Source organism: Labeo rohita, chromosome 17 (genome assembly GCF_022985175.1).
Source record: "Labeo rohita strain BAU-BD-2019 chromosome 17, IGBB_LRoh.1.0, whole genome shotgun sequence".
In the NCBI taxonomy this organism is placed as follows: Eukaryota; Metazoa; Chordata; class Actinopteri; order Cypriniformes; family Cyprinidae; genus Labeo; species Labeo rohita.
In genome coordinates this window covers 30,261,477-30,275,722 of record NC_066885.1, presented here as the reverse complement: position 1 = coordinate 30,275,722, position 14,246 = coordinate 30,261,477, and the positions used below count along the sequence as shown (strand labels likewise).

Below are 14,246 nucleotides of genomic sequence, written 5' to 3'. Positions count from 1 at the left end.
TCGGTCCATTTTATTTCACTTTACAAATTCGCTTCCACAAATTCAGTGGTTCAAAATCGGCAGAACATTCTGCATTTTACATTCGGGAGCTGCGGGAATAGCAGTAGAGCACTGATGCATGATCTCCAGCTGCTGTCAGTCGCTCACCAGCAGGTGTCACAAGCGGCTGTTGATGAAGACCGAAGCGACCAGCAGTAAAGCAAGTCATTCATTCACAAAAACTGACTTGCAGAAATGAAGCAAGCGCTAAGTAGAAGTTATGATTATCAGGGCCAGTATTTATATGCGGAAAAGCTGACTGTGTTTAGGTTTAATTTAACATCTTCGCTCCTACTCATTGACCCGTGTACTACATGTAAGCAGCTTTCTCTAACGCAAAGAAGATTATGTTGTTTTACCCGACACTAATGTACACAACTAACATCTGATGAAGACATATTGCTTTCGGTTACTTAGTTTCCTTAACTTTGTATCATGGCTTGTGTGATGCTGTACCGTAAATATTGGGGTTTCCCCTCATACGTCACACCCCGGGATTCCCCAATGACGCCGAAAGCTCCTCAATGAACTAATGCAGTGATACAAGTCCTCAGAGTACACTTTATTGATAATGTAAACTATGTAGACTACAGTTAAGCAGATGTAGAACATGAATGAACGCGTAAGGTTTCATGCAGTTTCCGTCAATCAATCAATCAATCAATAAATAAATAAATCACGTGGCTCAGTGGGCTCACACAATGATAGCCATTAAAAGACCAAACTCATAATACCTTACTGATGATGCAAACTATATACAGGCAGATAAAATCAGAATATGAACGTAAGTTACACAACGTGCAAAACTGCATGTTAAACATATTTCCCATAAAGAAGGCAGTCATAATAAATTATCAAATTCACCATCTAATGAATAAACTATACTATGTGCAGTTAAGCAGATGAGCCCATAACCCACATTTTCCTACAGAAAACCAAGCGTGATAAAATCAGTTTTAGGTTTGATTTTGGCTGCATATTCGCAGATGCAGCTTTAGGGGACATCTGCAAATTTACCTCACAGTAAAAAACGATGTTCGCCAAAATTAGGCTTTTCGTGTTCCAAATTATGTAGTATGTTCCCAGTGACCAGACTGATTTACAAAATTTTGTTAATATCTTTCTTACTGTACATACAGTATATAATTATTCTTAATTACTGTAATTCACCTAAAGATTTTTTTTTTTATGTTCCTAAAGTTGTAGTACATTCCTAGTGACTCGACTGACTTACTAGGTGAAATTTTGCTAATATCTTTCTTACTGTACAAACAGTAGATCAATCTTTTATACTACAACCTTTTGAACATGAAAAATCTCTCTCTCTTTTTTTTTTTTTTTTTAATAATACATACAGTAAGGGAGATATTGGCAAAATTTCACATGTAGTAAGCCAATCTTGACGCTAGCAACATATTACAACCTTTGGAACATGAAAGAAAAAAAACAACTTTTGGTGCATTACTGTAGTTTTTTTAAAAATATATTTGTGTAATGTACACACTGTAAGGGAGATATTGGCAAAATCTAACCTGTGGTAAATAAGTCTTGGAACATGAAAAAAAAAAAAAAAAAAAAAAAAAATTTCAAGGGATCTTTTTTTTAAGAAAATAATTGTGTACTGTACATATATGGAGGGAGTTCTTGGCGAAATCTCACCTGTAGTAAATCACTATGAGTAATAAAAGATTTACAGTTTGACAGTGTGTTATTTTAAATCTTAGAAGTCATTTAAATAAAATACACCAGACGTTTTAACCCAGTCGGTGGAACTGTCAGATGAGAGCACGTCAAATCTTTCTCCGGTTTAATTTTGTTGCTACAATACACAGTGTCCACTTTTGCTTGTCTGTATTTGGTTCGCATCACCAATAAAGTGTACTCCAAGGTCTTATAGCACTGCATTACTTCACTGAGGCGCTTTCGCGTCGTTGGGGAATCCTGGAGTGTGACCTATGAGGGAAACCCCAATATTTACAGCACTATGTCACGCAAGCTATGATACAAAATTAAGGAAACTAAGTAACCGAAAGCAATATGTCTTTGTCAGATGTAATGTTAGTTGTGTACATCAGCGTCGGGTAAAACAACATTATAATCTCCTCTGCATTAGAGAAAGCTGATTACATGTAGTCTGCACGGGTAAACGAGTAGCAGCAAAGATGTTAAATTAAACGTAAAGACAATCAGCTTTTCCGCATATACATACTGGCCCTGATAATCATAACTTCTACTTAGCGCTTGCTTAATTTCTGCAAATCAGTTTTTGTGAATGAATGACTTGCATTACTACTGGTCGCTTTGGCCTTCATCAACAGCCGCTTGCGACACCTGCTGGTGAGCGACTGACAGCAGCTGGAGATCGTGCATCGGTGCTCTACTGCTATTCCTGCAGCTCCTGCCGAATTTTCTGACGAGTTTAAACCACTGAACTTGTGGAAGCGAATTTGTAAAGTGATGTAAAATTGACTGAAATTTGCCTGTCGAATATTATACATCGTATTTTTAAGCAGATTGAATTAGGGCTGTGCAAATAATCGCATGCGTAAATAATCTCTTCAGTAATGCCGGTTCCGTGATTAGTCGTAAATTTCCATCACGTGCAGTCAGACGCATTCATTATGGAGCGGCACTCACTACAAAGAGCCGAAAGAGCCGAAATTCACTGACAAGCCGCGCAAGAACGCGATATTGCGCGGCTTGTCAGTGAATTTCGGCTCTTTGTAGTGAGTGCCGCTCCATAATGAATGCGTCTGACTGCACGTGATGGAAATTTACGACTAATCACGGAACCGGCATTACTGAAGAGATGCGCGTCATAATCGCATGCGATTATTTGCACAGCCCTAGATTGAATATTTGGGAAGTGAATTTTGGAAGGTGAATATGAACTTTTAGTTTTGAAAATGTGTGTGAAATATTTTAAATTGAAATATGCACAGCTTAAATAAACAACTATGTTAAATTTTAGAACCTAAAAATGCAAGCCCTGAAAATACAAGGTATTAAAATGCAAGCACTGTTGATTCAATGCATTATTTTTTTCAGTTAGTGCAATTCACCATGCTTTTTTGTTTCAAAGACATTTGTCATTAATTTTCTTCCATAGTATTGTGTGTTTTCGGTGTTTTGTTTTGGCATGCCTGTTCCATGAGAAATATTTATCATTGTAACCGTTAGTTTACCTGTTTACTGTTTACATGATTTAAACTCTTTATCTTTAAATTATATATGTATAGAGCAATAGACCAGCATTAGAGCAGCAATGTGAGGCTGTAATATCCAAAGGGAGTGCAGGCAGTAGAGTTCATGATACAGTAACTTAGTGACCTCCTGTGATTACAGGAAAGCTTGTGTAAGGCTGAATAAAGCTTAAGGTGTGTTCACACAACCAGCAACTTTGTTGCTGCATGTTGCCAGTGGCTGGCAGTCAGCTTACAAGTGGACGTTCCTGCTACTGGTTGCCTAGGAACTTTTATGATTGGCATTCACAGATGTTGTAGACAACAAATCAGTTTTCTGACACTATAGACAAGTTTTTTTGGAAGGAAAAGACTAAATATTAATGGAATCGAGACATAAAATGCTTAATAAAAAAGATGAATGAGAAACAGTAAGTCCTCTTTGCCATTGCAGTTATTTATCAGCATCTAAAACACAAGTGTAAGTCTGGGTTCACAAAACATTTCACAAAGTCAGCACAGCAAGTACCACCATATGCTCCTCAGACTTCGATCAAGATGGCGCCGCAGATGGCTGCCTCGGTTTGTTGCCCCTCCGTACTTTTACTGTTTTTGTTTGTTTGTCCTGTCTTAAGCAACGTTTTTCGATCAGCTTCTCTAGAAACGAGCTCTTGGACATAAGAAATAGCACACCAGATAACTTTTTGCCAACGTTTGAACATTCAGACGTTTTACTGGACATTTTAGTCGAAGGGGCTGCGTTCCTATACAAGTGCTCCAAGCGACGCAAGCGAGGGAAGTGCGCCGGCGTGCTCATGAAATTCCGACAGCGTGGTCTTAGGACTTCGTTGCCGAGCATTCATCTGGTGAATCTCCGCTAGGGCTGGGCCGATAAACGATATCATATCGAATCGCGATTTATTTTATTTTAATAACGATGATAAGCTCTAGACATTTTTTGCTCGATATGGATTAATCTAAGAGCCAATCACACAGCAGAACAATACGACAACAGCCAATCAGCGTGCAGCTTGCGCGTGCCGTGCACGTCAAAGTTAATTTCCTACCGCACTTTGCGAAGCAAACTTGACACCAGGACGACAAAAAAATTAGTGGAAGCAGCGACGAAAGTGAATCTAACCTCGAGTTATTATCCAAAGATGTTGAAATTGTCGACAAAAAAGGTAGCACGAATTCCGTTATATGGAAGTGGTTGGCTATCTGAAAAATGACGAGGCACAGATTAAAACGATCTGTAAAATATGTCGTCGTTTTGTGAAAACCAAGACTGGCAACACAACCAACCTATTCCATCACCTAAAAAAGCATCACCCAAACGACCACACTGAAAGCATGAAAATGCGGGCCGATGCTACTCCGTCAACTAGCAGGGCTAGCAGTGGGGCTGTACCAAAGCAGAAATCGATCGTGTCGTCTTTCGTGGCCATTACACCTTATGAAAGGTGTTCCAAAAGGAGCAAGGATATAACCAGGGCCGTTTCTAACTTTCTAGCGAAAGATATGATGCCCCTAAGCACAGTAGAACAAGACGGGTTTAGGAAATTAGTGAAAGTGCTTGACTCCAGGTACGAACTCCCTGGCAGAAAATACTTTTCCAAAACCGCACTACCTCAGCTGTATGAAGAGTGCCGCGGAAAGCTGGAAAATAATCTAAGGAACGTGAGATACTTTGCCACTACCACCGACCTATGGTCCAGCCGCACATCCGAGCCATATTTGAGCCTCACCATTCATTACATCGACGAGGACTGGGGTCTGCAATCAAGATGCTTGCAGACTGCATATTTTCCAGACGACCATACTGCGGAAGTACTTTCTGCGGGTCTGGAGGATGCACTCGCATCTTGGGGCCTTAGCGAGGACCGCCAGGTGTGCATTACAACGGACAACGGCGCAAACATTGTTAAGGCTGTCTCACTTTAAAACTGGACTCGCCTGCAGTGTTTTGGTCACCGGCTGCATCTAGCCATTGGTAAGTTAAGCATCTACTAAAGTTAAAGTGCTAAAACAGCATATGAGGATTTATAACATATCCTACGATTTCACAGCATTTAAGGCTATCACGTTTGACTGCATAATTTAGAAAATGCTGTTGTATTCACACTGCCCTAACAAACACCAACTTGCGTGTGGTTGTGCGCTGTAAAGGCAGATATAAATAAATAAATGATCGTCTAGACCTGCTTGACGCTATTTAATAAATATGCATATATATTAAGTATGTTACATGGCGTTAATGTTTTAAAAAGTGAGTAATGCATCTGTTCTACAATAATAACGTGATAATTTCTCATAATTCATTCCATTTTTGTTGTCATTGCATGCTTAAGCCATTATGTCAGTTTATTGGGGCAGTGTGAAATAGCCTTTATTTAACTCCGAATTGTGGGATAAAAAGACAGCCCTAGTGTGTGTGGTCTAAATGTTGTTTCTCATTATTGTTTGAAAATCTCAAAACATTGTAATTTATCGTCAACAAAATACTTTTTATCATCACAAACAAGTATTTTTTTATAAAAATCTTTGCCTTGTAAAGATTCTGAGCATGTGCCTATACTGTTTTCTTCATCATCAGAGGGGAGTATGAGAGACCAGAGAATCCAAAGAGCCATGGGTGTGTGCAAAAAAGTGGTCAGTGCTTTTTCCTTCTCGTGGAAAAAGAAACGCGAACTAGCGGCCACTCAAGAGGAGCTCAAGCTGCCAAAGCACAAGTTGATCACAGAATCACCGACCAGGTGGGGGTCACGCCATGCAATGATAGCACGAGTGCTAGAGCAGGAGAAGGCCATTGCAAAAGTTTTATCAGCTGATAAAAAAACAAGGCACTTGGCTCCCTCATGGCAGGATATTGAGGTTCTGGAGTCTGTGTGCAAGGCTCTAAACCCACTTGCTAATTTCACTGATGCCCTTTCTGGTGAAAAATATGTGAGTGTGTCATACCTGAAACCTGTACTGCATCTTTTCAATGAGGAGGTCTTGAAACCTGTAGCTGATGACTCAGAACTCACAAAGACCATCAAGGCTTCTGTCATCAGCTATCTGAATGAGAAATATGACAATGCTGCCACTGATGACCTTTTGAGCATAGCATCCCTTGTTGATCCTCGTTTTAAGAAACGCTACATCAAAGATGACAAGCTTGAGGCTGTAAAATCCAGAGCTGTGGCTCAGATGTTGGATGAATGTCAGAGCACATCGCAAGCTACTCCTGAATTCCCATCCACTGCACTGGGAGGAGGCAAAAGTGATGGTGCTGATGCTACACCAGCCAAACTGCAGAAGAAGACACTGGGCAGCTTTTTTAAGTCCTACACTAAGTCTGCTGCAACATCTGGTCTCACAGAACAGCAGGCTATTGAAACTGAACTAAACAGCTACCTGCAAGCTCCTGATGCAGACAGTGAGACCAACCCCCCCTGGTATGGTGGAAGATCAATGCAGCGACATTCCCCAGAGTGAGCCTCCTGGCAAAACGTTACTTGTGTATTCCTGCCACCAGCTCACCCTCAGAGCGCGCTTTTAGCACAGGTGGTAATGTTGTGTGCTGCAACAGGGCAGCTTTAAAGCCAGACACAGTGGACAGACTAGTCTTTCTGGCAAAAAACCTGTAAACGTTTTACAAATTGAGTGCATTAGCTAGAAATTGATTTTTGTTTACCTTTTATTTAATGTACCTCTTAAAGTCACTGTTCACAGACTAGTCTTCCTGGCAAAAAGAGAGTTTTACAAATTGTGTGCACTTGCTAGAAGTTGAATATTTTTGTTTACATTATGCACATTTAATGTACCTCTTAATGCCAGACACTGTTTACAGACTAGTTTTTCTGGCAAAAAATAGAAAAATAAATAAGATAATAATGTGAAAGTTTTACAAATTGTGTTCACTAGCTAGAAGTTGTATAATTTTATGTTTTGCACATTTGACCTACCTCTTAAAGTCAGACACTGTGGTCTAATTCTGTTATAAATTGTGTTTTTACAATAATTTTATGTTTACATTTTGTACATTTACTGATTTACCATACTTTGTCACAACTTTTATTTATTTTTTTTAATTTTTAAGGCCAAATCTGTCATCTGTTTTTGTTAATAAACTATACTTTAAAATGTAATTTAATGAACCCTTTCATTTTTGTGGCTTCAGTCATTGTTGGGATACTCTTTTAAAGCTGGCAGCATTAACAGCTTATATCGAAATATATATCGTTACCGTTCAATATGGGGAAAAATGATCGAGATCGAAATTACATTTTTGCCATATCGCCCAGCCCTAATCTCCGCTCTCTTGCAAATAAATCAGACAAACTACAACTCCTCACCCACACAAACAAGGACTTTTATAATTCTGCTGCACTTTGCTTCACGGAAACCTGGTTAAACAGGCATTCCAGACAGCGCGCTTCATTTAACGGGCTTCCAGCTGTTCAGAGCGGATCGCGTCACTGAGTCGTCGGGGAAAACGAGAGGCGGTAGATTATGTTTTTATATCAGTGAAGGCTGGTATACAGACGTGACAGTTTTAAAGAAGATGTGCTGCCCAAACTTGGAAGCTGTCTTTATTAACTGTAAACCTTTTTATTCACCGCGGGAGTTTTCCTCGTTTATTCTGGTGAGTGTGTATATTCTTCCTGACGCGCATGTAAGTGCGGTGCTACAACTGTTGGCCGATCAGATCACACACACCCGGACTCTTTCATTATCGTTCTCTGTGATATTAATAAAGCAAATCTCACCCGTGAACTGCCCAAGTATAGACAGCACATCACATGCCCCACCAGAGACAGCAATATACTGGACCATTGCTACACTGTTTTAAATGATGCATACCACTCTGTCCCCCGTGCAGCGCTGGGACTCTCTGATCACTGTTTAGTTCATCTTCTACCAGCCTACAGGCAGAAACTTAAATCTGCTAAGCCTGTAGTAAAAACTGTAAAGAGATTGACTGTTGAAGCACAGCTGGATATACAAGCCTGCTTCGAATTCACTGATTGGAGTGTTTTTGAGGCTGCAGCTACTGACCTGGATGAGCTCACTGACACTGTGACATCCTACATCAGTTTCTGTGAGGGCATGTGTGTACCCACCAGGACTTATTTAACATTTAACAACGACAAACCTTGGTTCAGTGCAAAACTCAAACAGCTTCAACAGGCCAAAGAGGACGCCTACAGGAGTGGGGACAAAGCCTTGTACAAACAGGCCAAATACACACTGAATAGGGAGATAAGAGTGGCAAATTTAAACTACTCTGGAAAGCTAAAAAAAACAGCTTTCAAGCAATGACTCAAAATCAGTGTGGAATGGCCTGAAAGTCTTCACCAGCTACAAGAGCCCATCCCCCAGCACTGAGGACAATCAACAACTGGCTGATGACCTGAATGAGTTTTACTGCAGGTTTGAAAAACAAAAGACTGGTCTGACACCCTGCACCCACCCTGACTGTCCCGCAACACAGCCATTAACACCCTCCCCCTCCCTTCCCCCTACTGTTTCTCAGCCTGCCCTTAAGATCTGTGAAGGTGATGTTTGCAAAGTTTTCAGGAAGCAGAAGATAAGGAAAGCCAAAGGCCCAGACGGTGTCTCTCCAGCCTGCCTTAAAGCTTGTGCTGTCCAGCTATCCATCTTCACATTGATCTTCAACAGATCCCTGGAGTTGTGTATAGTCCCATCCTGCTTCAAATGTTCCACCATCATCTCTGTACCCAGTAACCAAAAATCACAGGACTTAATGACTACAGACCTGTTGCTTTAACATCTGTGGTCATGAAGTCATTCGAGAGACTGGTGTTGGCCTACTTGAAGGACATTACTGGACCCTTGCTGGACCCCCTGCAGTTTGCTTACCGAGCAAACAGGTCTGTGGATGATGCAGTCAGTATGGGATTGCACTACATCCTTCAACATCTGGACAAACCAGGGACCTATGCAAGGATCTTGTTTGTGGACTTCAGCTCTGCTTTCAACACCATCATTCCAGATATCCTTCAGAATAAACTGTCACAGCTCTCTGTACCCACCTCCATCTGTCAGTGGATCACCAGCTTCCTGACAGACAGGCAGCAGCTAGTGAGGCTGGGAAAACTCACATCCAGCACCCGCACCATCAGCACTGGAGCTCCCCAGGGCTGCGCTCTCTCCCCACTGCTCTTCTCCCTCAACACAAATGACTGCACCTCTAAAGACCCCTCTGTCAAACTTCTGAAGATTGCAGATCACACTACGGTCATCGGTCTCATCCAGGATGGTGACGAATCTGCTTACAGACAGGAGGTTAAGCAGCTGTCTGTCTGGTGCAGTCACAACAGCCTGGAGCTCAACATGCTCAAAACTGTAGTGATGACAGTGGACTTCAGGAGAAACACCCCCCCCTCACCATCATGAACAGCACTGTGGCTGCAGTGCTAATTCTGATTCTGATTCTGATGCTTTATTCTGCATGACTATATTTTAGGTCCCTTAATCCTACTTCATGTCTAAACTTAACAACTACCTAACAATTAATAAGCAGCTTATTAGGAGGCAAAAGTCAGAATCAGAAAGGGCTTTATTGCCAAGTGTGTTTGCACATACAAGGAATTTGTCTTGGTGACAGGAGCTTCCAGTGCAAAGAAAATGTACAGACATAGTGCAGACATGCATATGATAGACATACATATTATATAGTGAAACAGAACACTAATAATAAAGAGAATAAACAGCAAATTAAAAAAATAAAATGAAAAAATAAAAATAATAGACAGAAACATGAATGTGCAAATGTGCAAAAATTTACAGATGAACATGTTTGAGAAGTTATGTATAGATATGCAGTCTTGAAATGTTATTTAAGTGGAATATGACCTAAGAGAAAAGCTGTTCTTGTGCCTGGCTGTTGTGGTGCTCAGTGGCATCAGGGCAACAGTTAAAAGAAGAAGCAGGCCATTTTTTCTCTAAGAATAAACATAGTTGTGAGGATACTGATACTACCTTTTCTAGTATCTTTGATAGAAAAGGGAGATTTGAGATCGATCTGAATGAACTAATTCTTTAGGGTCAAGTTGTGTTTTTTTTATTATTTATTTATTTATTTATTTATTTTTTAATGAGAGAGTTTAAAGGTTTTTGGAATATAACCTAATGACAATGACAAATTAATAATTTTCAGAAGAGGATCTATGACTTCTGGAAACACCTCTTTTAAGAGCTTAGATGATATAGGGTCTAACATTCATGTTTTGGTTAATAATAGTGAGAATTGGTCCCCAAACTAAAGTGTGACCATTTTTATTGTAATTTTTGTGTGTCTATTATGAAAACACAATTCTCTGAAAGGACTTGTACTACAAGTACTTGTGTGACCTCTTTTAAGCTTGGAGTGGTTGAGGACATGCCTGGCTTGATTGGGCCAGAGCTTCCCTGACTGCTGTTTACTTCTCTTTCAGGATGAATATCAGTTATCTGCATCCAGGAAGTGCAGAGGTAAACAAAGTCCTGTACAGAAATGGACTCCAACTTGTGTCATAGTAACTAGGCTATCCCTGTAGTTTCCAGGTGAAATGACACTGCAAACAGTAGAACACCTTTATTTATTCCTTTTAATACAACTAATGATTACAGAAACAGATTATCAGTTAATAAAGACTTATTTTAACCGAACTGAGCTGAATAAAGATACTATTGTCTTCTCCAGAACTACTTTTTTAACTGAATCAGATTGTAGAGCTGCTTATAGCTGAAGTGAATTTGTTTTACACCTGATGGAATTTATATAAATTATAAACTGAATCAACACTGAACTGACTGGAGCCGAATAATGACACTATGGATTCTTTTCAAAGACTCTAATGATGCATTTCAACAGTCATCATATTTGTTTCGTCTTTTGTTTCACTTAAACAAAGTATTTACATTAGGTGCATTTATATCGCCATACTTTGCATTCACTATATATACAGGTGCATCTCAAAAAATTAGAATATCATGAAAAGTTCATTTTTTTTATTGTAGCTTATTTTTTAAAAAATGAAACTTTCATATAATCTAGATTCATTACATGTAAAGTAAAACATTTTAAAAGTTGTTTTGTTTTAATTTTGATGATTAGAGCTTACAGCTTATGAAAGTCAAAAATCCAGTATCTCAAAATATTAGAATATTTACATTTGAGTTTCTTTAAATGTCCATTCCTACAGTATAAATTCTGTGTATCTCTTATTCTTTGAAACCACAATAATGGGGACTGCTGACATGGCAATGGTCCAGAAGACAATCACTGAAACCCTCCACAAAGAGAGTAAGTCACAGAAGGTCATTGCTGAATGGGGTGGCTGTTTACAGAGTGATGTATCAAAGCATATTAAATAGAAAGTTGACTGGAAGGAAGAAATTGGGTAGGCAAAGTAGGAAATTGTGTTTTATCAAGTGCAAAGTCAGTGCTGCCATCTACCAGGAGATTTTGGAGCACTTTATGCTTTCATCTGCTGACAAGCTTTATAGAGATGCTGATTTCCTTTTTCAGCAGGGCTTTAGCACCTGCCCACAGTGCAAAAACCACTTCCAAGTGGTTTGCTGACCATGATATTACTCTGCTTTATTGGTCAGCCAACATGCCTGACCTGAACCCCATTGAGAATCTATGGTATAATTTCAAGAGCAAGATGAGAAACAGTTGATCCAACAATATACAGACAATCTGAAGGCTCAGTAGTGTCTCAGCAGTGCCACAGGCTGATCACTTCAATGCCACACTTCACTGATGCTGTAATTTGTGCTAGGAGCAAGTCATTTACTGTAATATGTGCTGCCGACCAAGTATTGAGTACATAAATGAACATACTTTAAAAAACTTGAAATTTTCTTTTTTGCAAATCCATTTTTTGATTGATATTAGGAAATATTCTTATATTTTGAGATACTGGATTTTTTACTTCCATGAGCTGTAAGCTCTAATCATCAAAATTAAAACAAAAAAACTTTAGAAATATTTTAAAAAACTCAGTGTAAAACACAGTGTAAAAAATAAATATGGAAAATTCAATAAGGTTGCGGGTTTGCTTCTCAGGACCGGCAGGTATTGTTGGTGGGGGGAGTGAATGATCAGCGCTCTCTTCCAACTTCAATACCACAACTGAGGTGAGACCCTTGAGCAAGGCACCGAACCCTCAACTGTCCAACTGCTCCCCGGGCACTGCAGCAATATGGCTGCCCACTGCTCTGGGTGTGTGTTCACGGTGTGTGTGTTCACTACTGTGTGTGTGCACTTGGATGGGTAAAATGGTTAAGGGGGACCTCTGGTTGACATGGAAGACCCACAAGTAAATGCTCATCATATTTATATTAAAAATAGGTAGATGGGAGGATTTAAATTAACTGTAAATGGCAATAGGAATGAAAGTCAATTCTGTTGAAGATTCTTGCCTTTAAAATTACGTATATTGATGTTTAATAATATATATGAAGAGTAAGCATAAATTTTCTGGCCCTGGAACTGTTTTAACATTTTAACTGTCACCCGTCTCCTCAGAGGGACGCGTAAGTTTGCTACACTATATTACAAATAAATTGTAATCATGACAAACTATATATCGTTGGAAAGGTCTAAGACTCCTAAATAGATATTTTACCACTGTTATTTGTTACAGATTATGTAGGAACAGTAATGGATTAATTTATGACGGATGCACTTCAAAAATCTACATCATAACAGTTCTGACCTTTGTCAGTTTTTTCGTTGCCTTTTTCCCTATCACATTTTAGAAATCATCACATAAATAAACATTTATAAATAATAATATAAATAAATCATCATATAAATAAAAATTTTATTAAACAAAATAAGTAAGTAAATAAACAAACACAAACAAGCAAACAAACAAACGACTAAATAAAATGCACGTGAGAAGGATGCAATACTGTAGAAACTGTGAAATTAAAGTGTGACCATTGGACAAGAAATTTTTGATTACAGTTCTGGAAATTGTTGACAATGGAGACTAAATGGTTCTTGATGGTTTAATTTGTGGGTTACCACCTAATTCTTCACCTTAATTCTTAATTAAGTCTTTTGCAGTTAAAATCTTTTCTTTACAACCATTTGTTTATTTTTTTTATTTATTTTTTATTTGCTGCTCCAATTTCTTGTCCAGTAGTCACGTCCCAAAATTTGCAGTTTCTATAGTATTGCATCCTTCTTGTGGACATTTAATAATATTTTCCGTTTTAGCACATTATATTTCTTTTTTTGGCCCTTTTTAACTTTTACCGCCCATTTTATTGACTTACTTAATAATTATGCACACACTGTGTTCAATAATTGGTGCCATTTGCTCAGGCCATTAAGAAACCACTCATAATACTGTGGTGGTGAGTTTTGCATGGGCAAGCACCAGTCATATTTTCTTGGAAAAACATGTCTTTAAGATGGTGTTGCATCTCTTTTTCTTCCCAGAAGCACTGTGTTCTAGTGTAAGGCCTTGATTTACTGCCAGGTTACCAGGGTAATATGCTGCAGTATATAAACGCGGAGATGTTTTGGAAGCTGTGGGCTTTGGAGCAGGCTTTGGAGCAAGCCTTATGCATTCTTTATCTTCAAGCCTTTGGATGTCACTCAAGCAGCACATGGAGAAAATTCAGCCCGGCATTTCCTCTTTCCACTTCACCTTCAGGAGAAAGAAGGCTTTCACCCTCTACAAACATATAAGGCTCTTTGTTTCTGTTAAATCAAAGGGTCAGAGATGCAATGTAGGGAACTGCAGGGATATGATCTTTCCTAATTTGACCTGGAATAAGTATAGAGTGCATTTATAACTGCAGATCCAGTTAAAGAGGATTGAATGGTGAAACTGAGTGGGATGTGACTAAATCTGACTGGGGTTGCCTTGCCTTGGTTTGTGGCGCCACAAAGCAAATCTAATGGACCACTTGCACTGAGATTTGTTCTTAAACAAACCTTTATTCATATGTGTTAAATGTTTTAATCCCTATTCTGTGTCATTTAAAATTGACAATTAAATGAAGTTCCAA

The 14,246-nt window shown here is 39.1% G+C and overlaps 2 protein-coding genes across 7 annotated transcripts in view; both read left to right on the top strand.

Moving 5' to 3' along the window:
* The window catches only part of daam2 (dishevelled associated activator of morphogenesis 2), a 149,567-nt gene that overhangs the window by 21,843 nt on the left and 113,478 nt on the right, over positions 1-14,246 (top strand). The gene's annotated exons all lie outside the window — the stretch shown is intronic.
* Positions 3,242-7,299, top strand: LOC127180198 (E3 SUMO-protein ligase ZBED1-like). The gene is made up of 2 exons (XM_051134188.1): positions 3,242-5,214; positions 5,818-7,299. The coding sequence occupies exon 2, from the start codon at positions 5,826-5,828 to the stop codon at positions 6,699-6,701; it is 876 nt and encodes a 291-aa protein (XP_050990145.1). The 5' UTR covers positions 3,242-5,214; positions 5,818-5,825; the 3' UTR covers positions 6,702-7,299.

Excerpts from the sequence above, each read along its gene's own strand:
- LOC127180198 (XM_051134188.1), top strand. The coding sequence starts at position 5,826 with ATGAGAGACCAGAGAATCCAAAGAGCCATGGGTGTGTGCAAAAAAGTG.